Source organism: Annulohypoxylon truncatum (genome assembly GCF_022578515.1).
Source record: "Annulohypoxylon truncatum strain CBS 140777 unplaced genomic scaffold F4807scaffold_9, whole genome shotgun sequence".
In the NCBI taxonomy this organism is placed as follows: Eukaryota; Fungi; Ascomycota; class Sordariomycetes; order Xylariales; family Hypoxylaceae; genus Annulohypoxylon; species Annulohypoxylon truncatum.
In genome coordinates this window covers 782,654-805,684 of record NW_025953795.1, presented here as the reverse complement: position 1 = coordinate 805,684, position 23,031 = coordinate 782,654, and the positions used below count along the sequence as shown (strand labels likewise).

Below are 23,031 nucleotides of genomic sequence, written 5' to 3'. Positions count from 1 at the left end.
TTAAAGGGAGCCCTATGCTTCGCATTCTCTCAATTTCCGTCTGTTCCTTCGGAGTACGAACGTAGATCTTCTAGAATAGCGTCAGAACCAGTGGAGCATGTGCGGGTAGCACTGTTTCGTTCTATGGGATGCTGATCCCTTGAACTACTTATCCGGGAAGCTTACACAAATTTTGGCTGGTAAATGTCGACCAGGTCATGAGGGGATAGCAATATTACAGTACTTTATATCAATATTAATACTAATTCGCACATGGCAAATTTGTTTTGACGCTATTCTGATCTGCTTCCGGGAAATGTGAAGATTATCGTTGTACGTGCGCGCATAACTGATAGGATATTATGATATTATGATGAGGTCTGAGAGCATTACTTCACCCAACTTAGGCTACTGAGCGTAAATTTGTTATTAGTGCCGCAAAGAATGCACACTGCCAAGAAGCTATCGCGAGGAACTGTTGTCCCCTGATAGCTTAAAATAACATATCTTTACCCAACCTGGTGCCAGCGCGCATGTGTCACATTGCCAGTCAGCAACCACAATCACCGAAGCAGTGCCGTAGTCGCTGTTACCAACTTCACCGTCATATTCCTTTGACGGAGGACTAGACGGAGGGGTTAACACATGGTTTGAGAATCTCTTGATTGCTATCCAGAGTATATCAGAAACATCATCACCACCTCTGCTGTCTTTACCCGGCCTCAAACTTCTCGGCACAATCCATGGGATATCATTTTCTTCCCAATGGAGCTTGGATGCCATGTTCCGTAAATAAGGCATAACGCTCTAAAGATAGCACTGCTGTTTACCTGAGTGTATATCATCGCGCATATGTGAAAGATACTTTACGTACAGAATATAGGATCATGAAGTCGGAGGAGATACCCCTCTTCCGCGCGCTTCAGATGCTCTAGATCCCTAGGAGATTTTCCATCCCATCTTTGCTGGGGACGGGGTTCCCATCCCGTTTCCGGAGCTGGGAGCTGGGAAGAAGAAAAGTTTGTTATCCAGCAAGTTGTTTCAGGGCGGGAAGTTGTTTTACATGGATCTGATGCGGGTCGCAACAGGAATAGTCGCAAGCGAAGCCCTGGAAGAAGTATCGTTTCAGCCTGCTGCTTGACGACTTACCTGCCTACCTAAGTAAGTTGGCATGCAATGCTAGTTATCTCGACGTCCAGGTCTCTCATTGCGGTGATTGGCTGTCCTCACATTTTCTTTGCTTCAATTTCTGCACTCGCTGGGATGCGAACGCCCCCTTCTGAGGATGAGGATGAGATATCACAGAATCAGAATTTGACATAGATTATGCGTATACATAATCTTGATAAAACTATATGTGCATATTTTACGCTGATTATGTAACTACTAAGTAGATTCGCATACGGGCTTCAAAATATCCTTTAAAGAAATACGAGATTCGAGCCTCAGGCATTTAAGGCTTGAAGCGGCTTGCGTCGGGAATGACGCCTTTTCAAATCAGTGGGACAAGTCACCCCGCTTAATTGGAGCTTCAATTCAATAGCAACGGTTGCTAGCAAACGCATAAACCGCTGCAGCTTAATTCGGCAGGAGGCGGACAGTCGTCGTTGGCTCGAATGAGAGGGCCGAATAGCTTCGTGAGGGGCAGTCTTCTATTCAGAAGCATCCAGCTCACTATCCACAAACTTAGTCCCTCATCGTCATTATATTCCCCGTCCCCCTTCCCAGCGCACGTCCATTTACGAGGATACTGTCTTGCTTCGAAGAGAATTATGGCTCCCCGTGACCCCAATACCCTGGCCAACTACGGCGAATGGGGCACTAAGCACACAGCCGTTAACTTCAAGGTCAACTTTGAGAAGCAGCGACTAGAAGGCTCGGTCCTCCTAGAACTGGAGTCATTGACAAATAAGGAAAGCCGTGAGATCATCCTTGACACAAACCACCTCTCTATCTCATCCGTCAAGCTTGATTCCGCCAGCTCGGAGTGGACAGTCAAGGACCGAGTTGAACCGTACGGCGCTCCGTTGCATATCTCCGTGCCGAATGGAGTATCTCGGGGTGAAGTCGTGAAGTTGGATATTGGTTTGGAGACCACGGAGCACTGCGTCGGTTTGCAATGGATGACGCCGGCTCAGACTGGTAACAAGAAGCATCCATACGTATACTCGCAATGCCAAGCTATTCTAGCTCGGTCAATCTTTCCGTGTCAAGATACTCCAGATGTCAAGTCGACGTTCTCCTTCAACATTTCCTCACCTTTGCCCGTAGTTGCAAGTGGAGTGCCCGTGCCCTCGGATAGCACGGGCGAGGGAGACAAGCTGTTCCGCTTCGAGCAGAAGGTTCCCATTCCCTCTTACCTATTCGCATTAGCTTCAGGAGATCTTGCCACTGCGCGGATTGGGAAGCGGTCCGTGGTCTCAACCGGACCGGAGGCCATCGAAGGCGCAAAATGGGAACTCGAGGCGGACATGGACAAATTCCTTGAAGTAGCAGAGAAATTAATCTTTGAATACCGATGGGGAGAGTACAACGTACTAGTGTTGCCCCCAAGCTTCGCTTACGGAGGTAAGACCCCTTAGGAGCACTTGAGTTTCTTAATGTGGTTACGATCCCCGTCAGCTTACAATTATAGGAATGGAAAACCCGATCTTCACTTTTGCTACACCTACCATTATCAGCGGCGACCGCCAGAATGTTGATGTGATTGCTCACGAGCTTAGCCATAGTTGGAGTGGCAATCTCGTGGGTTGTGCTTCCTGGGAGCACTTGTACGTATAACCGATGATTAATTCGATAATATGAGCTAACTGCATTTTAGCTGGCTGAATGAAGGGTGGACCACCTATCTTGAACGCCGTATTGGTGCTGCCATTCATGGCGAGCCTCAATTTGACTTCTCAGCCATTATCGGTTGGAAGGCCCTTGGTATGTGAATCACACAACCACGCTTCATCTGTTACTAATGTGGTTGTAGAGGACTCTGTCTCAGTTCTAGGAGCTGATCACGAATTCACCAAACTCATTATCAGTCATAAAGGGGTAGACCCCGAGGATGCCTTTAGTACAGTTCCCTACGAGAAGGGATTTCACTTTCTGTGGTATCTTGATCGATTAGTTGGCCGAGAGCACTTCGACAAGTTCATCCCGCACTACTTCAAGACATGGGCTAATAAGTCTCTGAACTCATTTGAATTCAAGAAGACTTTCTTGGACTTCTTTGAGGGATACGGAAATGCAGAGATCAAGGAGAAGATTGCTGAGATCCCATGGGAAGAGAGATTCTACAAGCCAGGCTTGCCGCCAAAGCCTGAATTCAACACGGCCTATGTCGACAGCTGCCTCGCGCTTGCTGACAAATGGAAGAACGAGGTAAGCGACGTGGTTGAGCCTATCTAACTATTAGGTGTATGATTTTACTACCAGATCACTAACTCGCGACAGGACTATCAACCGAGCCCCAAGGATATCGAATCATTCACAGCGAACCAGACTCTTGTCTTCTTGCAGGCCGTGCAGGATTTCCCCAACCCCCTAACCGCCGAGAGATCTCATATTTTAGGAACTACCTACAATATTAGTTCGTCGAAGAATGTCGAGTTGAAATCCGCCTACTACGCCATTGCCCTCAAAGCCAACGATAGGCAAGAGTTCCCCGGCATAGTTGAACTTCTTGGCTCTGTCGGACGTATGAAGTTTGTGAAGCCGTTATACAGGAAACTCAACGAGCTGGATAGAGACTTGGCCGTTAAGACATTCGAGAAGAGCAAGGACTTCTACCCATCTACCACAAAGGGACAGATACAGAAGATTCTGGGTTTGAAGTAAAAGCTCACTGGTACTTAGGGGCTACTTTCGAACTTTGAACAGTATCAACTCTACCGAAAAATTGGTGGTTCAGTACGCATATAGAACGAAAAGAGCCAAGGTATTACCCGATCACGGCTGAGTTACTTGTTTTCTGTTGAATGAAAACAGGCTTTCACCACGTTATGCGACTTATGTGATATAATAATTAAACTCCCTAGTATTATAGTTGAAGCCTAATGAGCATACGTAGCTCCAATAGATTACCCCTGAAGCTTTAGACTTATTTGGGAGTTGTCAGCTGGCCGACGGCCGATAAAGCTTAGAAAGCAGCTGCAATGGGTTACATGCGCAGTTTCTAAGATTGGCATTTACATGAATTTAATGGGCTAATCATATTGACACGTGAATGTCTTGGCGATTGACCCACAATTATCCCTTTCTAGTGACGAATGGAAACTGGAAAAAGCAAAATGGAACGGGTCGCGAATCGCGTACTCATCCACTTCTTTAATCGACAAGTTGTTGACTCAACCCACCAACCAAATTTCAATAATCATCTCCGCGACAACGCCCGACATTCCACGATAGAGCTTTCCTGCTGTCTGCCGCTGCGGGAAACCTTCTTTGCGAGCCCCGCCGTATCTTTCCATTTAGTCCCTGAACCACTTCCATTCTTAACGGCAACCCGCAGCCGCAAGGTTGCTCTTTGTCGACCGCCACTTTGGTGTGAGGTGCTTTTGCGGGGGCCACGAGACTCGCTTTCGTAGCCCTCCCCGCGTAACGCAGCGTAACGAAGGGGGGAGGATGAATGTTCAAGATCGCTGTTGAAGTAGGAATTTTTATTTGTTATAAAATATAACGCTAAACTCTTTATACCCTTGCGATCCCCGCGATTCCACCACGATCCTCTTTGGCCCTTAACACGGCTCCGAAAATCTCGTTACCCGAACTTGCTGTTAGACATCCCTCTGTACGCGACCGTTGTGCGCCATCGTCTTGTCGGATGCCTCGGCTTTGCTTTAGATCCGGTGAATAGCTGTAGTGGACGGGAAGGTATCGCCTTCATCTATCAGCCATGGCTCCCGCCGGCGGAGGAAATATTAAGGTGGTGGTGAGGGTTCGGCCCTTCAACAGCAGAGGTACGACTATATCCGCCCATCAAACCAGATTAGACCTAGGACCAGCCTAGTAAAGCACTTGAGTTCTTGCGCCTAGAGTGGAATGACACTGACGCCGTTTAGAAATTGACCGTGGGTCAAAATGTATTGTTGAAATGAAGGACAACCAAACTGTCCTGACACCACCAGCCGATGCTGCCCATAATGCTAAAGGGAACAAGGACACTTCAGTGAAAACTTTCGCTTTTGACAGATCATATTGGTCTTTCAACAAGAATGACCCGAATTACGCTGGTCAAGAAAACCTGCATAACGATCTTGGAAAGCCCCTTTTGGACAATGCATTCCAAGGTTACAATAACTGTATCTTTGCTTATGGTCAGACGGGTTCCGGCAAATCATATTCCATGATGGGATATGGAAAAGATGCCGGTATTATACCCAGCATTTGCCAGGACATGTTTGGGAGAATCGGAAATTTGCAGCAAGATGGCACGACAAGATGTACCGTTGAAGTGTCATATCTCGAGATTTACAACGAGAGGGTGCGAGATCTGTTAAATCCATCTACCAAAGGTAACTTGAAAGTCCGAGAACATCCATCGACCGGCCCATACGTGGAAGATCTCGCCAAGTTGGTGGTTAGTAGTTTCCAGGAAATCGAGAATTTGATGGACGAAGGCAATAAGGCGAGAACAGTTGCTGCAACAAACATGAACGAAACGTCCAGTCGAAGTCACGCTGTGTTCACGCTCATGCTTACCCAAAAGAAATATGATGCGGAGACGAAGATGGAGATGGAAAAGCAGGCCAAGATTAGTCTGGTCGATTTGGCCGGTTCTGAACGAGCAACGTCGACTGGAGCCACTGGTGCTCGACTGAAGGAAGGTGCTGAGATCAATAGGTCCCTCTCGACGCTTGGTCGTGTGATAGCAGCATTGGCCGACCTCTCTACCGGGAAGAAGAAAAAAGGGGATAAAAAAGGTGGGAATGTCCCATACCGAGACAGTGTTCTTACCTGGCTATTGAAAGACTCGCTTGGTGGAAACAGTATGACTGCTATGATAGCAGCAATCAGTCCGGCCGACATCAATTACGACGAAACTCTCAGTACTCTACGATATGCTGACTCTGCCAAGCGAATCAAGAACCATGCTGTCGTCAACGAGGACGCAAATGCTCGTATGATTAGAGAACTGAAGGAAGAGTTGTCGTTACTGCGAAGCAAGTTAGGAGGTGGCGCGGCTGGTGGTGCTGGTGGTGCTGCCGTTCCGCCCGAAGAAGTCTATGCTGAAGGAACACCTTTAGAGAAGCAAATTGTCAGCATAACGCAATCAGATGGATCCGTCAAGAAGGTATCGAAGGCAGAAATTGCTGAGCAGCTAAACCAAAGCGAGAAATTGTTGACCGATCTCAACCAAACATGGGAAGAGAAATTGCAAAAGACGGAAGAAATTCACAAGGAGCGTGAAGCAGCGCTTGAAGAGCTGGGTATAAGTATTGAGAAGGGATTCGTAGGCTTACACACTCCAAAGAAGATGCCTCATTTGGTCAACTTGTCCGACGACCCCCTTCTAGCAGAATGTTTGGTCTACAATCTTAAGCCGGGTAAAACTACGGTGGGAAACGTGGACTCGAATTCTGAACACCAGGCAAATATCCGTCTCAACGGCACCCGAATTCTCCACGAGCACTGCTACTTTGATAATGCTTCAGATGGTACTGTCACGATAACCCCTAGCGAAGGAGCGTCTATTATGGTTAACGGAAAGCGTGTTGCCGAAACAACAAGATTGCATTCCGGTTATCGAGTCATTTTAGGTGATTTTCACATATTTAGATTCAACCACCCGATGGAAGCCCGCGCAGAGAGGGACGAGACTCGACAGAGTTTGCTCCGACAGTCGATAACTGCAAGTCAACTGGCAGCCTTCGATCTCACCTCACCTAACTTGCGCCCAAGTCATGAACGGTCCGTTAGCAAAGCAGGCTCCGAATTTGGTGAGAGTCGCCCGGACTCTCCGGCCCCGTCTCGAAATGGGCGAGATTCGGATTGGTCATTTGCGCGTCGTGAAGCTGCCGGCGCTATTCTTGGAACTGACAAAAACCTTCAAAGCTTAACTGACGAGGAGCTCAATATGTTGTTTGAAGATGTCCAGCGTGCGCGAGCTGAGCGAGTCAACGATCGCGACGAAGATTTAGATTCGAACACGTCTTATCCTATAAGAGAGAAGTACATGTCAACTGGAACGATCGACAATCTCTCGCTTGATACCGCGCTCACGATGCCATCTACCCCGAAAGCTGGCGATGGAGATGATCGGCTGAAAGAAATGCGAGAGAACATGCAGAACCAATTAGAGAAACGAAAAGAGGAATATCAAGGACAACTTAAAAGCGCCGAGGAAGCTAATGTGGAGGTGGAGGAGATTAAAAAGGAGAAAGCTAGAATGGAAGAGACCTTGACACAGATAAAAGCTGACATGCAGAAGCAATTGGAAGTCCAGAAACAAGAATTTGAAGCTAAGATCGAAAAGCTAGACCCCCTCAAGAGGCCTAAGGCGAAACCGAAACTATCCGAGGAGGAAATCGAGAGCGCTAAAAAGGTCGTACAGCATTGGAGGGGCCGACACTATGTCCAGATGGCTGAAGCCGTCCTGCAGCACGCCGCTACCCTCAAGGAGGCGCAAATCATGAGTGAAGAGCTTGGAGAGAATGTTGTTTTCCAGTTCACTGTAGTGGATTTCGGCCATGCACGTTGTTCCTCCTACGACATGGTACTAAATGATGTACCTGGTGAAGGTGAAGACATATTTCTTGACGAAGCGCCAAAGCCGTGCGTAGGAATCCGTGTCGTCGACTACAAGCACAACGTCATTCATCTCTGGAGTATAGAAAAGCTTCACGATCGTGTACGGCAAATGCGCCAAATGCATCAGTACCTTGACCAACCAGAGTACTCCCAGCATTTCAAGTTAGACAACCCATTCGTCGAAACCTGTATGCCTGAGTACTCTCTCGTCGGTGAGGTTGACGTCCCCCTCCGAGCTGTCTTCGACAGCCGAGTCCAGGATTTCACACTCGACGTCCTATCGCCTCACACCTCTCACGCTATTGGAATAATCAAAGTCTCTTTAGAACCATCTAGCGCCCGAGCGCCGTCGAGCACCTTGAAGTACAATGTCGTTATGCACGACATGGTTGGCTTCGCCGAGCGGGAGGGAACAGATGTCCATGCGCAGTTATTTATCCCCTGCGTTTCTGAAAGTGTTACTACGACTCAAATGATCAAAGAGTTTGATGAAGGGCCAATTCGATTCGACAGCGTTCATAGCATGAGTGTTCCATTATTTGGTCCGCAAGATGTTAACCTTAGAATTGCTATTTTTGCTAAAGTTTCTGCTATGCACCTTGACAAATTGCTAAGCTGGGATGAGATGCGCGACTCAACACCAAACGCCGATCAAAAACCTCAAGCCGCTCGGATAAACGAGTCTCAATTCTACACCGAGGAGAAGCACGACATGTTGGCTCGTGTCCAGATCCTTGAACTCAATGAGAATGGAGAATATGTCCCCGTGGAAGTAACACAGACAAGCGAATTAGATACGGGTACTTTCCAACTACACCAAGGACTTCAAAGGCGGGTGGCTATCAATCTTACGCACAGTTCAGGAGATGCTCTGCCATGGGAAGATATCAGCTCCGTTAAAATTGGTAGGATTCAGCTCGTGGACCACGCCGGTAAAAATCCCGACCTGGGGTCGCCAGCGCCCGACATTCCTTTAAGACTAAGCGCGAAACCATCTCTTCGTCAAAATTCAAATGGCACCCGAGCTATGACGATTACGGGACAATGGGATTCTAGTTTACACAACTCGCTATTACTGGATCGAACCACGGCAGACAAATACAAGGTTCAAATGACTTTGTCCTGGGATATAACTGCTGAGAACCTCGCCGAACCGATGAGGTTCTCCGCAGACGTCTATTGCCAGATTCTGGGAAGGACATTTGTTCGTCAAACATCAATGCTCTCATCCCTTTTCCAGCACGTCCGGATCGTCCATTCTTCTACAGCTATCTTCACTGTGAAGTTGCGGCCCGCGCCGATTAAGCGGGTCGGCGATCTATGGAGGATGAATAGCCAGCACGACTATGTGAAAGGCGAAGAGAATCTCAGCAACTGGGGCCCGAGGGGAGTATCGTTAATTGCCGACTACATTGTAGCGCAAAGGAAGAAGAGGCGAATCACCGAAATTGCGGCAGCTCAACTGTTTCTTAAGAAAATTGGTTTACCCGAACCAAAGAACAGGCCTACGGAGGAAGACCCCTCTGATGATGATGCCTCCCCAGGACTTAAGCCTCATGATTCTGATCAAGACTCGATCAATGCGCTTCTCAATGATACCCCTGAGACATCCCGCCCCTCAACGCCGAAGCAGTCGGAATCCGTTGAAGGTGAACAAAGCGAAGAAACGGCGGTGCTAGTTGAACAGCCCGCTGAGCAAACTCCCGTACAAACTCGAGAACCAGAATTTAGCGAACATGAAGCTCTGCTTCTAAACAAATGCTTAAAACTTTGGATGCGATATCCGGATCCTGCGACTCGTATTCTCGGCCCGGCAAACACAACGCCCCCGTCAGATGGCGCCGCGCCAGAGCCAATTACACCACCTAGACTAACCTCCACCATCATCCGGGTTCCCAAAAATCCAAACGTACTGAAAGGAGGCTACCTCCTGGTGCCTAATAATGACTACAGTAAATGGGTCAAGAGATTCGTGGAACTTCGGCGGCCTTATCTACATCTTCACAATGTCACCGATGGCGACGAGGTGGCTATCGTTAGCCTCCGTAATTCCAGAGTTGACAGCCAGCCAGAGATTTTAGCGCTATTTAACGGTCACGATAACGACTCGGAGGACCTATTTCCCATGAATGGCAACTCTAATGGAGGCTTCCAGTCTGGTCACCAACGAACCTTTTCTAGTCAAACTGATTCGACCATTCGGTCCGGAGGCTCAAATCCCAGGTCTTCGGCTCTTAATCTCGGTGGCTTAAGCGAACGTCTGCAGGCAGGCGTATTTGCTGTTTACGGAACAGACAACACGTGGCTGTTTGCAGCTCGCAACGAGCGCGAGAAGATGGATTGGATCTTCCGCATCGACCAAAGTTATTTCTCCGGTACCGCAAGCGTCAGCGGTAGCGGTGCGGTGAGCCCGATGCCGAGACACCACGCCTTCGACGCCGATTAAGATATCCTACCATACAAATCAAAGCAGCCAGCCAGACTGGCCTCTATTGGATGCTACGAAATCACGACAGTCTTCGGTTATTATAGTGGAAGCATATACCGGTTGGGAAATAGTTGAGAACACAGACGGCGTTGCGTTTTCTTATGTGTTTAGAATACCCTCTGTTGTTGTATCATCAGAACAAAAAGAGCTTTTTCTCTGTATAATTTAGACAAATACCCCCCAGAGAGTATTCAGATCATGGAAAGGGGCTTTCAAAATTACAGGTGAATAAGTGAAGTAAGGCGGCTACGGGGGAAGAGGGACCGGGAAGTAGGAGCGATATCTTTTTCCTTTGTCGTATAAACAGAATTCGGTCTCGAATCTCCAAGAGTCGAGGATGTCTAAGATGCGCGCCGGTATTGATACCATACCAATTGGGACAGGTCGCTAGTAGTTGGACCAGAAGGGAAGTTGTCCTCCAGACAGCTTCCGTAATGTACAGAATTTGAAGTTAACCTTGCGCTCATTCGGTACGCCCCCTCGGCAATGGTGATTCGAAATGGCCCCCAACCCGACTTGGCATTAGTTTGGTAGTATTTCGGGAGGATCAACGGCAATATATTTATAGAAATAAAAAATTACGAAAAAGAAACGTAAAAATACAGACAAAACGTACAACACTGGGGATTCGCTGGTCGTCACCGACCCAACTACTAGTCCAGCGGTAGCCAGCTTATCTATGGGAGAGCGGACGGGATCCCGAGTTCTCTAGCTCCTATGGTCGTACGTGGAAGTTTAGGCTAGTATTATGGTTATTAACTCTAGAACAAGGTGGAGCTGGGGCATTTAGCCTGGATAGGGGGGTTGGAGTGGAGCTCAGGGCTCCAAGTGAAATTATGCTCTGCTAAGCTTTTTAGTAGGTAGGTAGGTTAAAAAAAATAGCCAAGTAGATGGTTGTAAATTGATGATATTTCGTGATTCCTGGCACTTGCTATTTTTTTCTTTTTAAATAAAGGGCCAAGGAAATGACTCTTAAATTGTAGAAACGACTAGTCTGCAGTCTATGAAGTGAAGTAAGAATGCCATAATGCATGATAGGGGTAGACACATTTACAGCGGTAGGTAGTTACTTAACCTAAACCACCTCTTCAACTTGAACTCTCATAATATGAAGTCATAAGGCGGAAGACATATCGTTTTTTATTTCAATGTGTTTTAACCATCGTGCTATGGAATGTGTTTGCGGCCCTACCCGTTCCCTCCCTAATCCTTAAACCGAACCGCTAATATATAAGGAGAGAATGACAAGAATGCTACGCCCTACCCAACCCGCCCCGTAATGCAAATGCTGAAAAGCCGTTTATCAAACCCGGTCGCACGCCCCCAAAACCCCCAAACCATTTTCTTATTGTCCCCATGTGCCTATGCGCCTAGGTATATATATATATATATATATATATACGAGCAGGTAGGTACCTAGGTAGCCATCTAACAGTCCCCAACCTCCATAAACAAGCCCGCGCCCTGAACCTCACTAAACGCGACCTCGCCCTCGCCCTGCGCGATAGCGAGCTCATAGCTCATGACATCAGCGCACGCGAAGCTGTTAATCACGGTCGTAGTGCCGGCGCGGAAGCGCAGCGCGCCAACCAAGGAACCCGCCGCGGGCCCGTCCAGCGCCGTCACGTTCACGAGGTCCGACCCGGTAGATGTGATGGGGTAGCCCGCCGGGAAGGTGGCGACGAGCGCGCAGGGGCCCACGCTGCCCGCCGGGATCTCGAACGAGACCGCGTCGCTGCGCGAGGGCGTGATGTCGTAGTTGATCGGGAACCCGATCGCGGCGGGCGCTTGCACGAGGCATGTCGCTGAGGCCGAGGCCGCGAAGGCGGTGGTGAGGGTTGCGGCGAGGGTTGAGGAGCGCATTATGGGTAGGTGGGTGGGTTTGGTTGGTGTTGGTTTAAGTGATATTGTTTGATGGTTGTATAGGTCGGAAGATAGGAGCTGAGACGATGTGCTTGATGCTGTATTGGAAGTCTGCTGATGTGTGATGGTAGTGATCAGAATGAATATGGAATATCCGTTGGAGCATCGCTCTCTTATATATCAAAATACTCTCACCTATTTCACCCTATGGTACCTCTGATACGAGTTTTCCTCTGCTAGTAAAGCTCGCCTCCCGTTCATCGACGAACCGGACAACAACTACACGAGCGCAGCCAGCCCGTATCATTCGATCATCATCACTTTGTCTCGGGCAGTACAGCGTAAGACCTACCCCAGATCTGCTAAGCCAAAAAATCCCGAGAACAAGAGAAGTCCTGAGGCTATACCGAACTAAGCTATTGTCAGCTCAGCTGAGCTGAGCCGGGCTGGAACGTTGCATGAGGCTGTAGGGCTGAGCTGGCGCGGTGAAGCGGGGATACTGACTATGCTTTCGACCTAGCTCTTCGTATTCCGTCGCTAGTTCTCTCGTCGTTGATCCTCCGACGTCTTGGTGCTCACCTTGTGAAAACCACGCAAGTGCGCGTGGGCTCGACGTAGCGAGAGGCCTGCACGCCGATTCGATGCTGATACCCATGTGGCTGAGACCCGAAAGGGTGTGAGGAGGAGTACGAGAACTGGCTTACTCGTGCGGGCATGAATTCCGTGTCTATTCCGGGCATCGTGAGATCGGAGATATGGTCTGCACTCACTAATCCATCCGCTGGCGTATAGCGAGTCGAAAAGAGCGTTAGTAAGACTGTTCGCAGAGGTCGAGGTCGATAGCGCTGATGTCAGCCCTGATATGTGCGGCTTCTGTACTGGTTGGAATGGAGTGGGCCATAAGACTTATCTATGCTGCAGTAGGCTATTTAGCGGAAATGCTTAGAATTAAAGAGGTAAAATCAGGATAGTGGTAAAACAAATGTCTATTATTGATTACATATGTGTTGCTACCTAATACCGGTTCCGTGAACGCTAGGTATCTCTTAAACTGCCGTCCCCCATATTGGATATATTATAATCTAAGTAATCATAATCTCATTAGTTCGTCCTCGTCGTTAGGATATATGAAGCCAGCACAAATCCACATGGTCTAGTCCAGTCAGTATACATGGCTTGATGGCGTTCCGCAAGGTAGGTACCTAAGCGCAAGTTTCATCACGCCTCCTTTTCTATGTCGCTCACACTCTTGTTGGGCTTGACGTGGGAGTGTCTCTTTTCATTCACATAGACGTCTTCGTCTTTTCCCTCATACATGACCTCGCAATTGATAACGGCCTTTACGTGGTGGATAAATACGAATATCCACATCGCAACTAGCATGAGCGTCATCGCACTGCCAACTGCCATGGCCGCTCGGCTTCGGAAACTCTTTGCGAGAGAGATGATTGTGATTGTAAACCCAACATTTGGGAATACATAAGCGTACCAGTTAAGGTGGAATGATAACTGCTTTCTGATAGCTAGGTTAGCCACAACCGAGATGCAGAAGAACCATAGGCTCAATGACCAAATGAAGATACTCGTGAAAGTTGCGAGAACACGGAGAATCTGTATGGTGATTGAGTCAGCACCGAAGAAGTTGTAGTGCTCGGGAAAGTCATTTGCAAGCCCAATAATAGCAAGACTTGTAAATGAAGGCGGCCCGACCGCTATGAACATGCCGGGCCGTGAATTAGGGGACGGAAATCCCCATTGTATCATCCGTCGAACGTAACTCGCCTATTTTACGTTAGCAGTCCAACTAGAAGTACAGGATCTCCTGAAACGCATTTCTGCACATATAGAGGAAAGGTAGGGTTTTCGGATATACATAGAAGGAAAGGTCGATACATACTACAAAACCATTAGTATTATGTGAGACTTAGGAGGAGGAGAGACTAAAGGGTAACGTGGAAACGAAGATATAAAACCTCGACGCGGGACGACACATACCATACATCATAATCGATACACACATCCCGAGACCTTGAGCGGTTAGACCTCCGAGTATCATAGGGACAGCTTCATTCGGCGGTTGAAATGCAGCACCGGCTGATGCGACAGTACCCGACAGCATGAAGGGAAATATGGGAAGATCCCAGGCGGGCGTCATGTCTTGGATTCTCAGAAGCGGGGAAGTAAATAGTAGTGAATATTGGCCAACAGCAAGCGCAAAGGTGATGACGAAGTATATCCAAAACAAGACGCGATAGGCGGTTATAAGCCACGGACCGCATGAGGGGATTCCATATCGGGCAATGCCAGCGATGATGGATGCCAAGCTGAGGGTTGAAGTGCCTAGGAAGAGCGCCTCGGTGGGGTGGGTGATAGAATGCTTCAAAGTGCCAGGGAATTTGATAAAGCGGTAGGTTATCGCAGCGGTAACGAGGGTGAAGACGGCAAGGTCGAAGATATAAACAACTTTTCCGATTGTTTGAAGGCCGGGGAATATCAAGCCCTGTGTCTGTTCTGCAAGTAACAAAGCAAGACCTCCGGTAGACATAGGAAAAGTGTAGTTGGCCCAGGTGAAATGTTTAAGCCTTGCCAAGAAATCACTCACGAAGCCACAACGACCTTTTCGGGCGTCGTCATTGTCTTGGGACTCTTCGTAACTGCTGCCCGAAGAGATGTCTTGTTCCCCCTGTTCCCCACCTAATTCGAAAACCATTTTCGCTTGAAGAAATTGGAGAAAATTCCTCTTAAGCGAGCTGAGATGATCTAGGTAAGTGTGAAGAGAATGATGATCTTGCGAAACGATGGACTGAATTGGAGTTGAGAGATAATATGGTTACGCATTACGGGGTTTAAAGTTGCTGCAGGTACTTTATTAAGGATTTGGAGTCGATGGAGTTGGCAGCTGCGTTGGGTGTTTGGGTTCCAAAAATTCCAAAAATTACCAAATATCTTCAGGGATCTACGCTGCTACGTCGAAAGGTTGTACAAGCTCAAGCTTAGTCATCGTTCGATTTCACGTTAGTTGAGTCGCGTACTTAATTTAAGCTTCTACCTCTCCTGATTCACCCATAAAACTAGCAAAACTTGATCGGGCCTACCTACGTGGTATCAACTGTATCGAACGTTCAGGAAGGCGGTCTATGGTTCGCATAGCCTCCTTCTTACAACTCCCAATTACAATAATCTCCTATTTATTCCGCAGAGTAAAAGAAATCAGAGTTATCAACAGTGATGCATTAATCATTCACAGACAAATCGCGGAAGCTAGCAGGCGGCAATCTAACATTAGCGCCCCCATCCCGTGTTCTAGGCACGCAGTACGAATACCGCCATCCTGGGAGCGGATTCTACACGGATTTTACCGTTACGCCTCACTAAAACATCCCACTTAACTCGAACCAGAACTTTCTGTATCATTTCTAGCCACTTCAAAATTAGTTTTTGTTGTTTCACGATTAAGACTCCGTCACGAATCAAATTACTGGTAAAGAGAAAAGTTGTATATGTACTGCACAAAAGCTATATACAGTTGAATATTCAGTACAGGATTCTAATCGAGCGGGAAAAAAGAGCGTCTGCGGTCCGAACAGCTAGTGCTTTTCTTATTTTCATTGGGTCCGTGTCACCAGGCCTGGACAGAGCCTCGATCCACGTTTACTTATTTCGCCAGCTGAACCCCCACGTTCGACGCGAATGCCAGGGTTATTTTTATCAGCTCCTTAGAACGCGGGATTGGCGTTCTTGAGAAGCATCTCGAAGTAGGCCTGGTTCCACTCACCAGCCTCGGGGGAAGGCTTGTAGGCATCAGGCTTGCCACAGTAGGAGTCGTAACGGGTAGCACTCTCGTCGCTAGTGCCGTCCGACTCACCACCGGGCTTACCCCAGACGAAGGCATCAGCTAACTCGAGACCAGTGTCGGCAGTGGGGCGGACACCGAAACCGGCGCCGTCAACGTTGCACCAGTCACCCCATTCCTCACGGAGACCGGTGACGGCGTTTCGGCCAGTGTCGACGATGGCGTGCTCGGGGAAACCAGCTGTCTTTAGGGCGGCCGAGAACTTGGTGACGTACGTCTTCTCGTTCTGGCACGAGTTGTACTTGGCGTCCGAAGCATCGGAGAACTCACCGGGCTCCTCGTCCCTATCGTTATATTAGTCTATTTGCTTCCAAGAAGTGGATATGAGAGGTACACACCAGGAATTCCAGCCAGCAATGTTGGTGGCGTAACCACGAACCTGCTCGGGGCTGCCGGCGTTCTTGTAGACCTTGGCAAGCTCCTCTGCACCGGGGTCGAGGTTGGCATCCCAACCAAGCCAACCGCCGTGACCAGCGTCGATGTACATGACGACGTTGGGAAGATTGAGGCTCTTGAGGGCGTACGCGACACCCTCCTCGTAGCCAGTTTTGCTATCTGCGCAGGCAGTCTTGTCTGCGTTTGTGACAAGGTTAGGTAAGGAGTCAGGCTCGATCAAAAGGGCGAAAGCCGTGTTGGGGTTGGCCTTGATCTTTTCGACAATAGCTGTACTGATATTAGTCCTCGTTTTTCACTTGAAGATAGATGTCGACATCAACATACGGTCGATGTACTCAGTCTTGTATCGGTCCAACTCGTCGTACTTAAGTTCTCCGTTGGAGGCTTTGGCGGCACAGTCACGACCGGGCAAGTCGTAGATGACGAGACCAAGGATGTTCTCGCAGGGAACGTCGGCGACAGCCTCGTCGAACTTTGCGATGTTGGCAATAGAGTCGCTAGACTTCTTGTTAATCATCATTACATAATCCGCGTTGATTCCTTAGACTTACAGCCACAGGAAGCTACCGACATCAGCAACCTTGGCAGCCGAAGCCTTCAAGGCAGAGTCCGTAATGGCCTCGACGGCCTTTTCAACCTCGCTACGGTAGAAGGTGTTGGCGTGTAAAGTGTACTGCTCGAACACGTTGGTACTGGCGTCGAGCGTGACAGCCTCCGCGCAAGCAGCAGCAGACTTGCGGGGCACATTGTTAGAGGGTGCGGCAACAGCACCGGCGGCCAACGCCGTTACGCTGGTAGTAGAGACCTTCATATTCGATTCGACCCGGATACAACCCTTAGATAGTAATGAGCGAGTACGGTGAGCAAGAGATCAAGTGAGTCCTTGGACAGGAGGTCTCAGGCTTCTTATACTGCTCATTGTGGCGGAAGTGGCCAATACCAATACTTGCGGCCCCATGTGCACCTCTGGCCAGAGTGCATAGAGTAGCAATCAGGAACTAGGCCCGTCAAACGCGAAAGATCTCGGTACGTCCACTCCGAATAAAGACATGCCGGTAGGGGTTCCTTCGTTGCGGGGAAAATATTGCGAGGTCTAGTTGGCCACGATGATTACCACATGGCCGGACTAGTTACCTCTCTGGCTCTTTTCCTTGCGGTAATCTTAATTTACCATGCGTATAACCATCCGCTCGGTCCTACTGAGGTTGTGTGGAGAAAGCAAGACCTGGAAACCCTCAACCTATACCACATCTCTTATTTTTGCGGTCCTAGTTAGACCTGGTTAGCCTATTCAACTCTTTCCAAGTTGCTCACTCACACTACAAGGTGACCCTGAGAATCGTGGGGGCATAGCATGTTGAGCCGTGTTATTCTTGGCACGAAGATGAGTCAAGGTAGCTTAACGGTTTATAGTAACTTCGTTTACGGTAACATGTATAAACAGCGAGTGCCAAGTCTTCTCCATCTGGAGTGATCTACAGCATGATAGATTGCTTGCTTATGGAATACAATATGTAACGGACGATGCCTGGAGGGAGTTGAGCCAAGACAACTAAGGTACCGTTCTGTTAGCAATAGAGAGAGAAACCTCTCTGTTTGGCTAAACTTCCTTCTTAGGTGAAACGCGTGTTATAATAGGTCCGCCCTGCGAAACAGAATAGGGTCCCCATTTAGCCGCAAAGGAGGCTACGGTTCTCTGCCCAGCGAATCACAGGCTTCGGCTAAACAGCCCTACTCTGCTCCAACAGACGTCACGTCGGCATCCAACAAACGAGAGTCTTGGCCGAGTTGGCGATATTAGGTACTTCGCCGCATGAAAGGACCTTTATGACCCGTAAGTTGGTCCGGAACACGACTCCGACGAGGTTCCCATATTCAGAAGTCAAGTCTCTCATCGAGCATAATGCCATAATCGATTTTCTGGGCTTGCCACTTGAATAAGTTGTGCCCGATGGGAGTTAGCTTGGCGTCGACCCTCATGACACATTACACCGCGTATGAGGCTTTGTTATCAGAGAAGCCTCATGGTTAAGAATAGACAAGGCTCTCCCGTCTAGCTAGAGACCATGTTCCTAGGCATGACTCCCAGTCGGATGGCTAATTTGTCATTTTGAGCCTCCGCAATCTTCCTCCGGAAGATGATAGGATTCGAAATGGGTTGAGCTCATTTATTGTCTCGGTAATCCTATGCCCGCGTCAGAGATCTTCAAGTATATGGGCCGGTTAGAGATTACGCGCCTCAGCACAAAGCCGACAATCTCGGATCGTAGCGGTTATTAGACGCCAGTAGGCGCATATGCAATTTAGAGCCTCTCACATTGAGCAATGGGATCGACAATAGCGCTTATTTTCTTATTACCTACCCCGACTTCTCGTAACGTTGTGGCCATTCTACTGTTGCCCCTCCACGAAATCTAGAATTCTCCGGGCCAAATGACTTTTCATGCGAGTTGATTAGATAGCCCAGAGATTAAGTCGCGACCTCATTCTAGTTGGGCTTCGCAATACTTGTTATTTCCATGTAGAGTATAAGGAAGTTATATACCGGTCTCATCACAGCAGGTTCTCTTCCGCGTTTCTGTGTCCCGAAATAGAAAATGGAAGGGCCTGGCCTAGTCTTAAGAGGCGAACGGGAATTACTAGCTGCATTGCAATATTAAGGGTCTATAGGATGGGCCAAGGGGAATGTGTAAACAGGCGATGTAATATAAAGGGGTATAAGGATATTGGCCACCTACGTAAGCAGGAAGTAGAGGAAGACCCGGCCTAAAGCGTGAGCTGAAACCACGAAGAGATTGATTTAATGACTTCTTCATCAAGCTATTCTAAACAAGAAGGTGAATTAGTAATGTTATTCTTGTTGGGATAAATACCGTTACTCAATGTCTATTTATAAACTGAATTACAATACCTATTAGACACTAAATACCTCAAGTTTTTGACAACAAGGATCAAACAATCCAAGTTACGCGGATAGGGGGAAACACGTACGTGGAAATCATTACAAGGCAGGTAGCTTTCATTTAGTAAGGTCGTCGACGTCTCCGTATGGAAATAGCAGCGCTTCTTATCGGAGTACATCTTCATTGACGAAGTCGGGAGACACAGAGACTTGCCACATGATATAATACTGAGTGTGGAGCTTTCTATTTCTATCCCAAACTTGGTGGTTAGATACAACATCAAGGACTGAAATTAAACAGTTACTCAACTGCCCGTAGCTACTTCAAGACTTATCAGCGAATAAGATAGCGCATGGGCTCCGTTTGATCAGTGTGGCATTCATACCGACATGTCTCTACTTCTAGACGTATCTAGATTTATTGCCCATCAATGTAATCCAAAAAGGAGTTAAGTCCGTAGACCTTGCGCAAACCGCCTTGTTACCTCAGACATTGGAAAATCCATCCTCTGTTCAACCCAAGACCATGACGCCACTTTCTCCTCTAGAATACGCCTGTGCGATCCTCTTTCCTACAGACTCGCCACTCCAGTATGCACCTGTAGCCGTTCCTAAGGCGACGAAAGGCGCCGTATGCTCGCCAGCCAGCCAGAGACCCCTGTTAGGTAGCCCCTCTCTCATGGTTTCGATATCCGTGTCGCCCTCTTCAAGACCCACCTGGAAATTGCTATAACTGCCATTGCCAGCGAGTTCGTCATTGAGCCACTCAGTTGCGTAGCAGCCGTTAGGTTGGCAATCGGGAGAGTTCTCGTCGTAGTTAGGAAGACGTGAGTAATACGGCTTGAACCAGTCGTATAGAAATTCATCTTGCTTCTCCTTCGAAGGTAACTTTGCTAGCTCGCCGGTGATGAATTTTGACTGATCGCCGTAGAAGTAGTAAAGCAACGTTGGATGAGCGGAGGATTTCAAGGATGCTAGCTCGACAAATTCCTGGTTCCATTTCTTCGGATTCCTGTCGGCTGCATAGTCTGGTGCGAGCATTTGGCAGAACCCCTCAACTCTATTATCCTCAGAGCGATCAAGGGTCCAGAATGCTTTCGGGAAACTAATATAAGCCTGCACAATAATTAGAGATGTTCAAATCGAATACTTCATATCTTTTCATTTATTGGGATATTACCTTCTCAAGGCATCCATAACCAATACTCTTAATAGCCTTGGTGAGTCTCAACGGCAACGCCGGCTCGAAAGCATCAGTATGTCGTTTCAGCCAGCCAAGAGGTGCGGTGAGGACAACCTCGTCGAACTCCAGGCTCTCTCCTCCCTCCGTGTAGACTTTCAGTGCACCACCTTCATCATTGGTGCTCTGTATCCTGTTGACAATAGTACCGTATTTGATTTTCGCGCCTTCAATGGCTGGCTTCGCGACAAGCTGAAGGATCTTCTCATAAGTGTCTGCAACGAACAGGTTCTCTGAGAGATGTCAACATTTCTAGATCAAAGCGTAGCTGGAATAATCCGAGCTTACCGCCATCTATACATTCTTCCAGCCAAAAAAACTTCAAGCTTTGTGTGAAGATGTGACTACCAACAAACGCACCCCACTGGTCGGCAAGCTGGTAGACAAAATTCCTCTTCCTCTCGAAATTTTCTTCGGTATCTGGTATCCTTTTAGGAACTTCCTTTTGGAAGAAGTCCCAGAGACTTTCATCCGGACTTATCGTGGCGGAGTACTTATTGCTGTACGCAAAGGCGGCTCCTACGACGTCCCACATGATAGTCGAGTGAGTAATTGCCTCTGAGGCAGAGATTTGCTTGCCTGCTTCATCGAAGACGGCACTTCTCTCCTCCCACTGTCCGGTTACAGTTTTTGTCTCCTTGGCAAGATCCAGGATAGGGTTGTCGTTGGTGCCATGAATCCAATTTGGCCCAGCACTGTAAGCAATCAAGAGTTAGTTATTGCCTCTTCTAGACATCCTGATAAGTTAAATTTCAGAAACTCGTACTGTTCCCATCCACATGTTAGTACATGTTCTTCCACAGAAAGGTTTACAGAGCTAATGTTTTAAGAGACGTCTGGTACTGACCTCGACCTTATGTCCGGACGGCAACTTTGACTGATGTACTCTTCCGCCCAGTCGATTCCTTCCCTCGATCAAAGTGACTTCAAACCCATGCTGAAGGAGAATATCCACGCAACGTAGACCGGACATTCCAGCACCTACGACCCCGACATGAGGCTTTCGACCGGAAGTTCGCGCTCGGCGCTATGAAATGTGTGAGCCTAGTGCCATTGTACCGGGGTTCACTCAGCTGAGTAGTAGCACAATGAGGAGACTGGGCCGCATCTAGCCGATTTACTACACGATTGATCACCGATGGGTGCCTCGCTCACATGATAAACCCGAGAGCTTCGTCAAGGTAAGATTATACCTCTCCTATCCTTTGCCCCAAGCTCGGGTTTTCCGATACGTCGTCGACCGCCATTTCCATGATACTATACTGGCGGCAGGACTTGAGGTCTCTCCAAATACGAGAGAAATTTCGTTGCGAGACACTAGTGAACGAGACAGAGTAAGCATCCATACTTGCTTGGGCCGAGATATGTTTATTTGGCTAGGATTTGATATGATAGTACTATGGGAGGGTAAGAGTAATAAGAGTAAAGATATGTTTATAGTATAGAAAAGTTTGTTGTGTGATTAGTGGGGAGCCGACAGAAACCTGAATGTTAAGAGTGGGTGCTGAAGGGGTGAGGGCGGATACAGTTATACAAAACCCAGTACGTGTAATTAAGCATTGGGTGGTCAAGTGTGACTGACAAATGATAGTAAGGAAAGCGGGATAGACCGACTAGTCAGATGGGGCACTTGAGTTGAGTAGTGTAGAGGTTGCCACCGAGTGTAAAGTGTGGTAGACAGGAGGCGCCCTTCACATGACTCGGCACTTGCCCAATCTTTTGGGATATCTTTCTTTGCATAAGGTAAGATAAGTAGCATAAAGCTAGACCTAGACCCGCTTGGCACGATAGGATAAGCTATGCAACTATGCCACTTATTTTGAGTTGGTAAATGTGGTAGATAGTCGTAATAGCCTCAGGCAGAGGCAGATCCTCAGGGGTTGATGGGGCTGGCTACGCAAGCGCCGCATGCGTTGACAACTGTAAGGTTATCGACAAAGCGTGTTCATCAGGTAATAAAGCCAGCCCACATTGCGTTTATTGGTAGACGCTATCTGTAGCAAAATGCTAAGAGTACCACGCCGACGGACAGTCGAATCTAATTGGATAGATAGCTTCGTCTCAGAGCCAATTCAGGCTCTAGCCACATAGCCACTCATCAATTGGGTCGGGATTTTCGGAAGATGGGAACTGTAAAACAATAGAGTGGGGAAACAGTGCAGCTTTGAGATAGGGCAGTGATATGATATGGTATTGATAAAAGATGTAAAGAAGAACATACCGTGGTAGTGCTTGAAGCAGAGTTTGAGCTCGAGTCCCAGCGACTATCATAAAGCCGGTAAGGTGAAGGTGCGATTTATAGACGGAGCAATTGAAGAGGAAAGCTTGTTGCGATTTCAGGGTCCAAGCCTTTATTAAATTGTGGAGAACAGTATTTGTATCACCCGAATTCCCATGAATGATTGAATCTTAGGTATATCCCTCAGAGTTTGCGTTAAGCAGTTAGTAAGTTGGTTAAAGTTCTTGTCTGACATGACCTATAACAGCGAAATCGGATTTAATATATTTCCATGTTCTAATCCTTCGTCGAATCCTAAATGTGCTCACCAATAAGCGAAAGATATGTCTCA

At 48.0% G+C, this 23,031-nt stretch overlaps 6 protein-coding genes across 6 annotated transcripts; 2 read left to right on the top strand and 4 right to left on the bottom strand.

The window, feature by feature from the left end:
- Positions 1–1,071: 1,071 nt before the first annotated feature.
- On the top strand, positions 1,072–4,163 carry F4807DRAFT_397984 (peptidase family M1-domain-containing protein). Its single transcript, XM_047995971.1, has 6 exons — positions 1,072–1,140; positions 1,374–2,547; positions 2,615–2,750; positions 2,801–2,907; positions 2,957–3,351; positions 3,424–4,163. The coding sequence occupies exons 2-6, from the start codon at positions 1,596–1,598 to the stop codon at positions 3,805–3,807; spliced, it is 1,974 nt and encodes a 657-aa protein (XP_047856189.1). The 5' UTR covers positions 1,072–1,140; positions 1,374–1,595; the 3' UTR covers positions 3,808–4,163.
- A 144-nt stretch (positions 4,164–4,307) lies between these two features.
- Positions 4,308–10,875, top strand: F4807DRAFT_418637 (kinesin heavy chain). Its single transcript, XM_047997339.1, has 2 exons — positions 4,308–4,928; positions 5,031–10,875. The coding sequence occupies exons 1-2, from the start codon at positions 4,865–4,867 to the stop codon at positions 10,163–10,165; spliced, it is 5,199 nt and encodes a 1,732-aa protein (XP_047856188.1). The 5' UTR covers positions 4,308–4,864; the 3' UTR covers positions 10,166–10,875.
- A 316-nt stretch (positions 10,876–11,191) lies between these two features.
- F4807DRAFT_397892 (uncharacterized protein) lies at positions 11,192–12,283 on the bottom strand. The gene has a single exon (XM_047995970.1). It carries the CDS (start codon positions 12,068–12,070, stop codon positions 11,636–11,638), a length of 435 nt encoding a protein of 144 aa, XP_047856187.1. The 5' UTR covers positions 12,071–12,283; the 3' UTR covers positions 11,192–11,635.
- Positions 12,284–13,038: 755 nt separating this feature from the next.
- On the bottom strand, positions 13,039–14,996 carry F4807DRAFT_418634 (voltage-dependent anion channel). The gene is made up of 2 exons (XM_047997338.1): positions 14,062–14,996; positions 13,039–13,847 (listed from the first exon to the last, which is right to left on the bottom strand). Exons 1-2 carry the CDS (start codon positions 14,778–14,780, stop codon positions 13,289–13,291), a joined length of 1,278 nt encoding a protein of 425 aa, XP_047856186.1. The 5' UTR covers positions 14,781–14,996; the 3' UTR covers positions 13,039–13,288.
- Positions 14,997–15,496: 500 nt separating this feature from the next.
- On the bottom strand, positions 15,497–17,175 carry F4807DRAFT_418629 (1, 4-beta cellobiohydrolase). Its single transcript, XM_047997337.1, has 4 exons — positions 16,871–17,175; positions 16,644–16,816; positions 16,262–16,586; positions 15,497–16,207 (listed from the first exon to the last, which is right to left on the bottom strand). The coding sequence occupies exons 1-4, from the start codon at positions 17,128–17,130 to the stop codon at positions 15,787–15,789; spliced, it is 1,179 nt and encodes a 392-aa protein (XP_047856185.1). The 5' UTR covers positions 17,131–17,175; the 3' UTR covers positions 15,497–15,786.
- A 2,559-nt stretch (positions 17,176–19,734) lies between these two features.
- F4807DRAFT_450830 (FAD/NAD(P)-binding domain-containing protein) lies at positions 19,735–21,807 on the bottom strand (the record flags this gene model as incomplete). Its single annotated transcript, XM_048000166.1, has 6 exons — positions 19,735–20,337; positions 20,402–20,694; positions 20,750–21,156; positions 21,251–21,255; positions 21,309–21,488; positions 21,655–21,807. 6 exons carry the CDS (start codon positions 21,805–21,807, stop codon positions 19,735–19,737), a joined length of 1,641 nt encoding a protein of 546 aa, XP_047856184.1.
- Positions 21,808–23,031: the final 1,224 nt, after the last annotated feature.

Coding starts and splice junctions, on each gene's coding strand:
- F4807DRAFT_418629 (XM_047997337.1), bottom strand. CDS start 17,130: ATGAAGGTCTCTACTACCAGCGTAACGGCGTTGGCCGCCGGTGCTGTT. Junction 16,817..16,870: donor GTCGGTAGCTTCCTGTGGCT/GTAAGTCTAAGG, acceptor CAAGAAGTCTAG/CGACTCTATTGCCAACATCG. Junction 16,208..16,261: donor ATTGCTGGCTGGAATTCCTG/GTGTGTACCTCT, acceptor ATATAACGATAG/GGACGAGGAGCCCGGTGAGT.
- F4807DRAFT_397984 (XM_047995971.1), top strand. CDS start 1,596: ATGAGAGGGCCGAATAGCTTCGTGAGGGGCAGTCTTCTATTCAGAAGC. Junction 2,751..2,800: donor TGTGCTTCCTGGGAGCACTT/GTACGTATAACC, acceptor ACTGCATTTTAG/CTGGCTGAATGAAGGGTGGA. Junction 2,908..2,956: donor TATCGGTTGGAAGGCCCTTG/GTATGTGAATCA, acceptor ATGTGGTTGTAG/AGGACTCTGTCTCAGTTCTA.
- F4807DRAFT_397892 (XM_047995970.1), bottom strand. CDS start 12,070: ATGCGCTCCTCAACCCTCGCCGCAACCCTCACCACCGCCTTCGCGGCC.
- F4807DRAFT_418637 (XM_047997339.1), top strand. CDS start 4,865: ATGGCTCCCGCCGGCGGAGGAAATATTAAGGTGGTGGTGAGGGTTCGG. Junction 4,929..5,030: donor TCGGCCCTTCAACAGCAGAG/GTACGACTATAT, acceptor GACGCCGTTTAG/AAATTGACCGTGGGTCAAAA.
- F4807DRAFT_418634 (XM_047997338.1), bottom strand. CDS start 14,780: ATGGTTTTCGAATTAGGTGGGGAACAGGGGGAACAAGACATCTCTTCG. Junction 13,848..14,061: donor TCGATTATGATGTATGGTAT/GTGTCGTCCCGC, acceptor AAAATAGGCGAG/TTACGTTCGACGGATGATAC.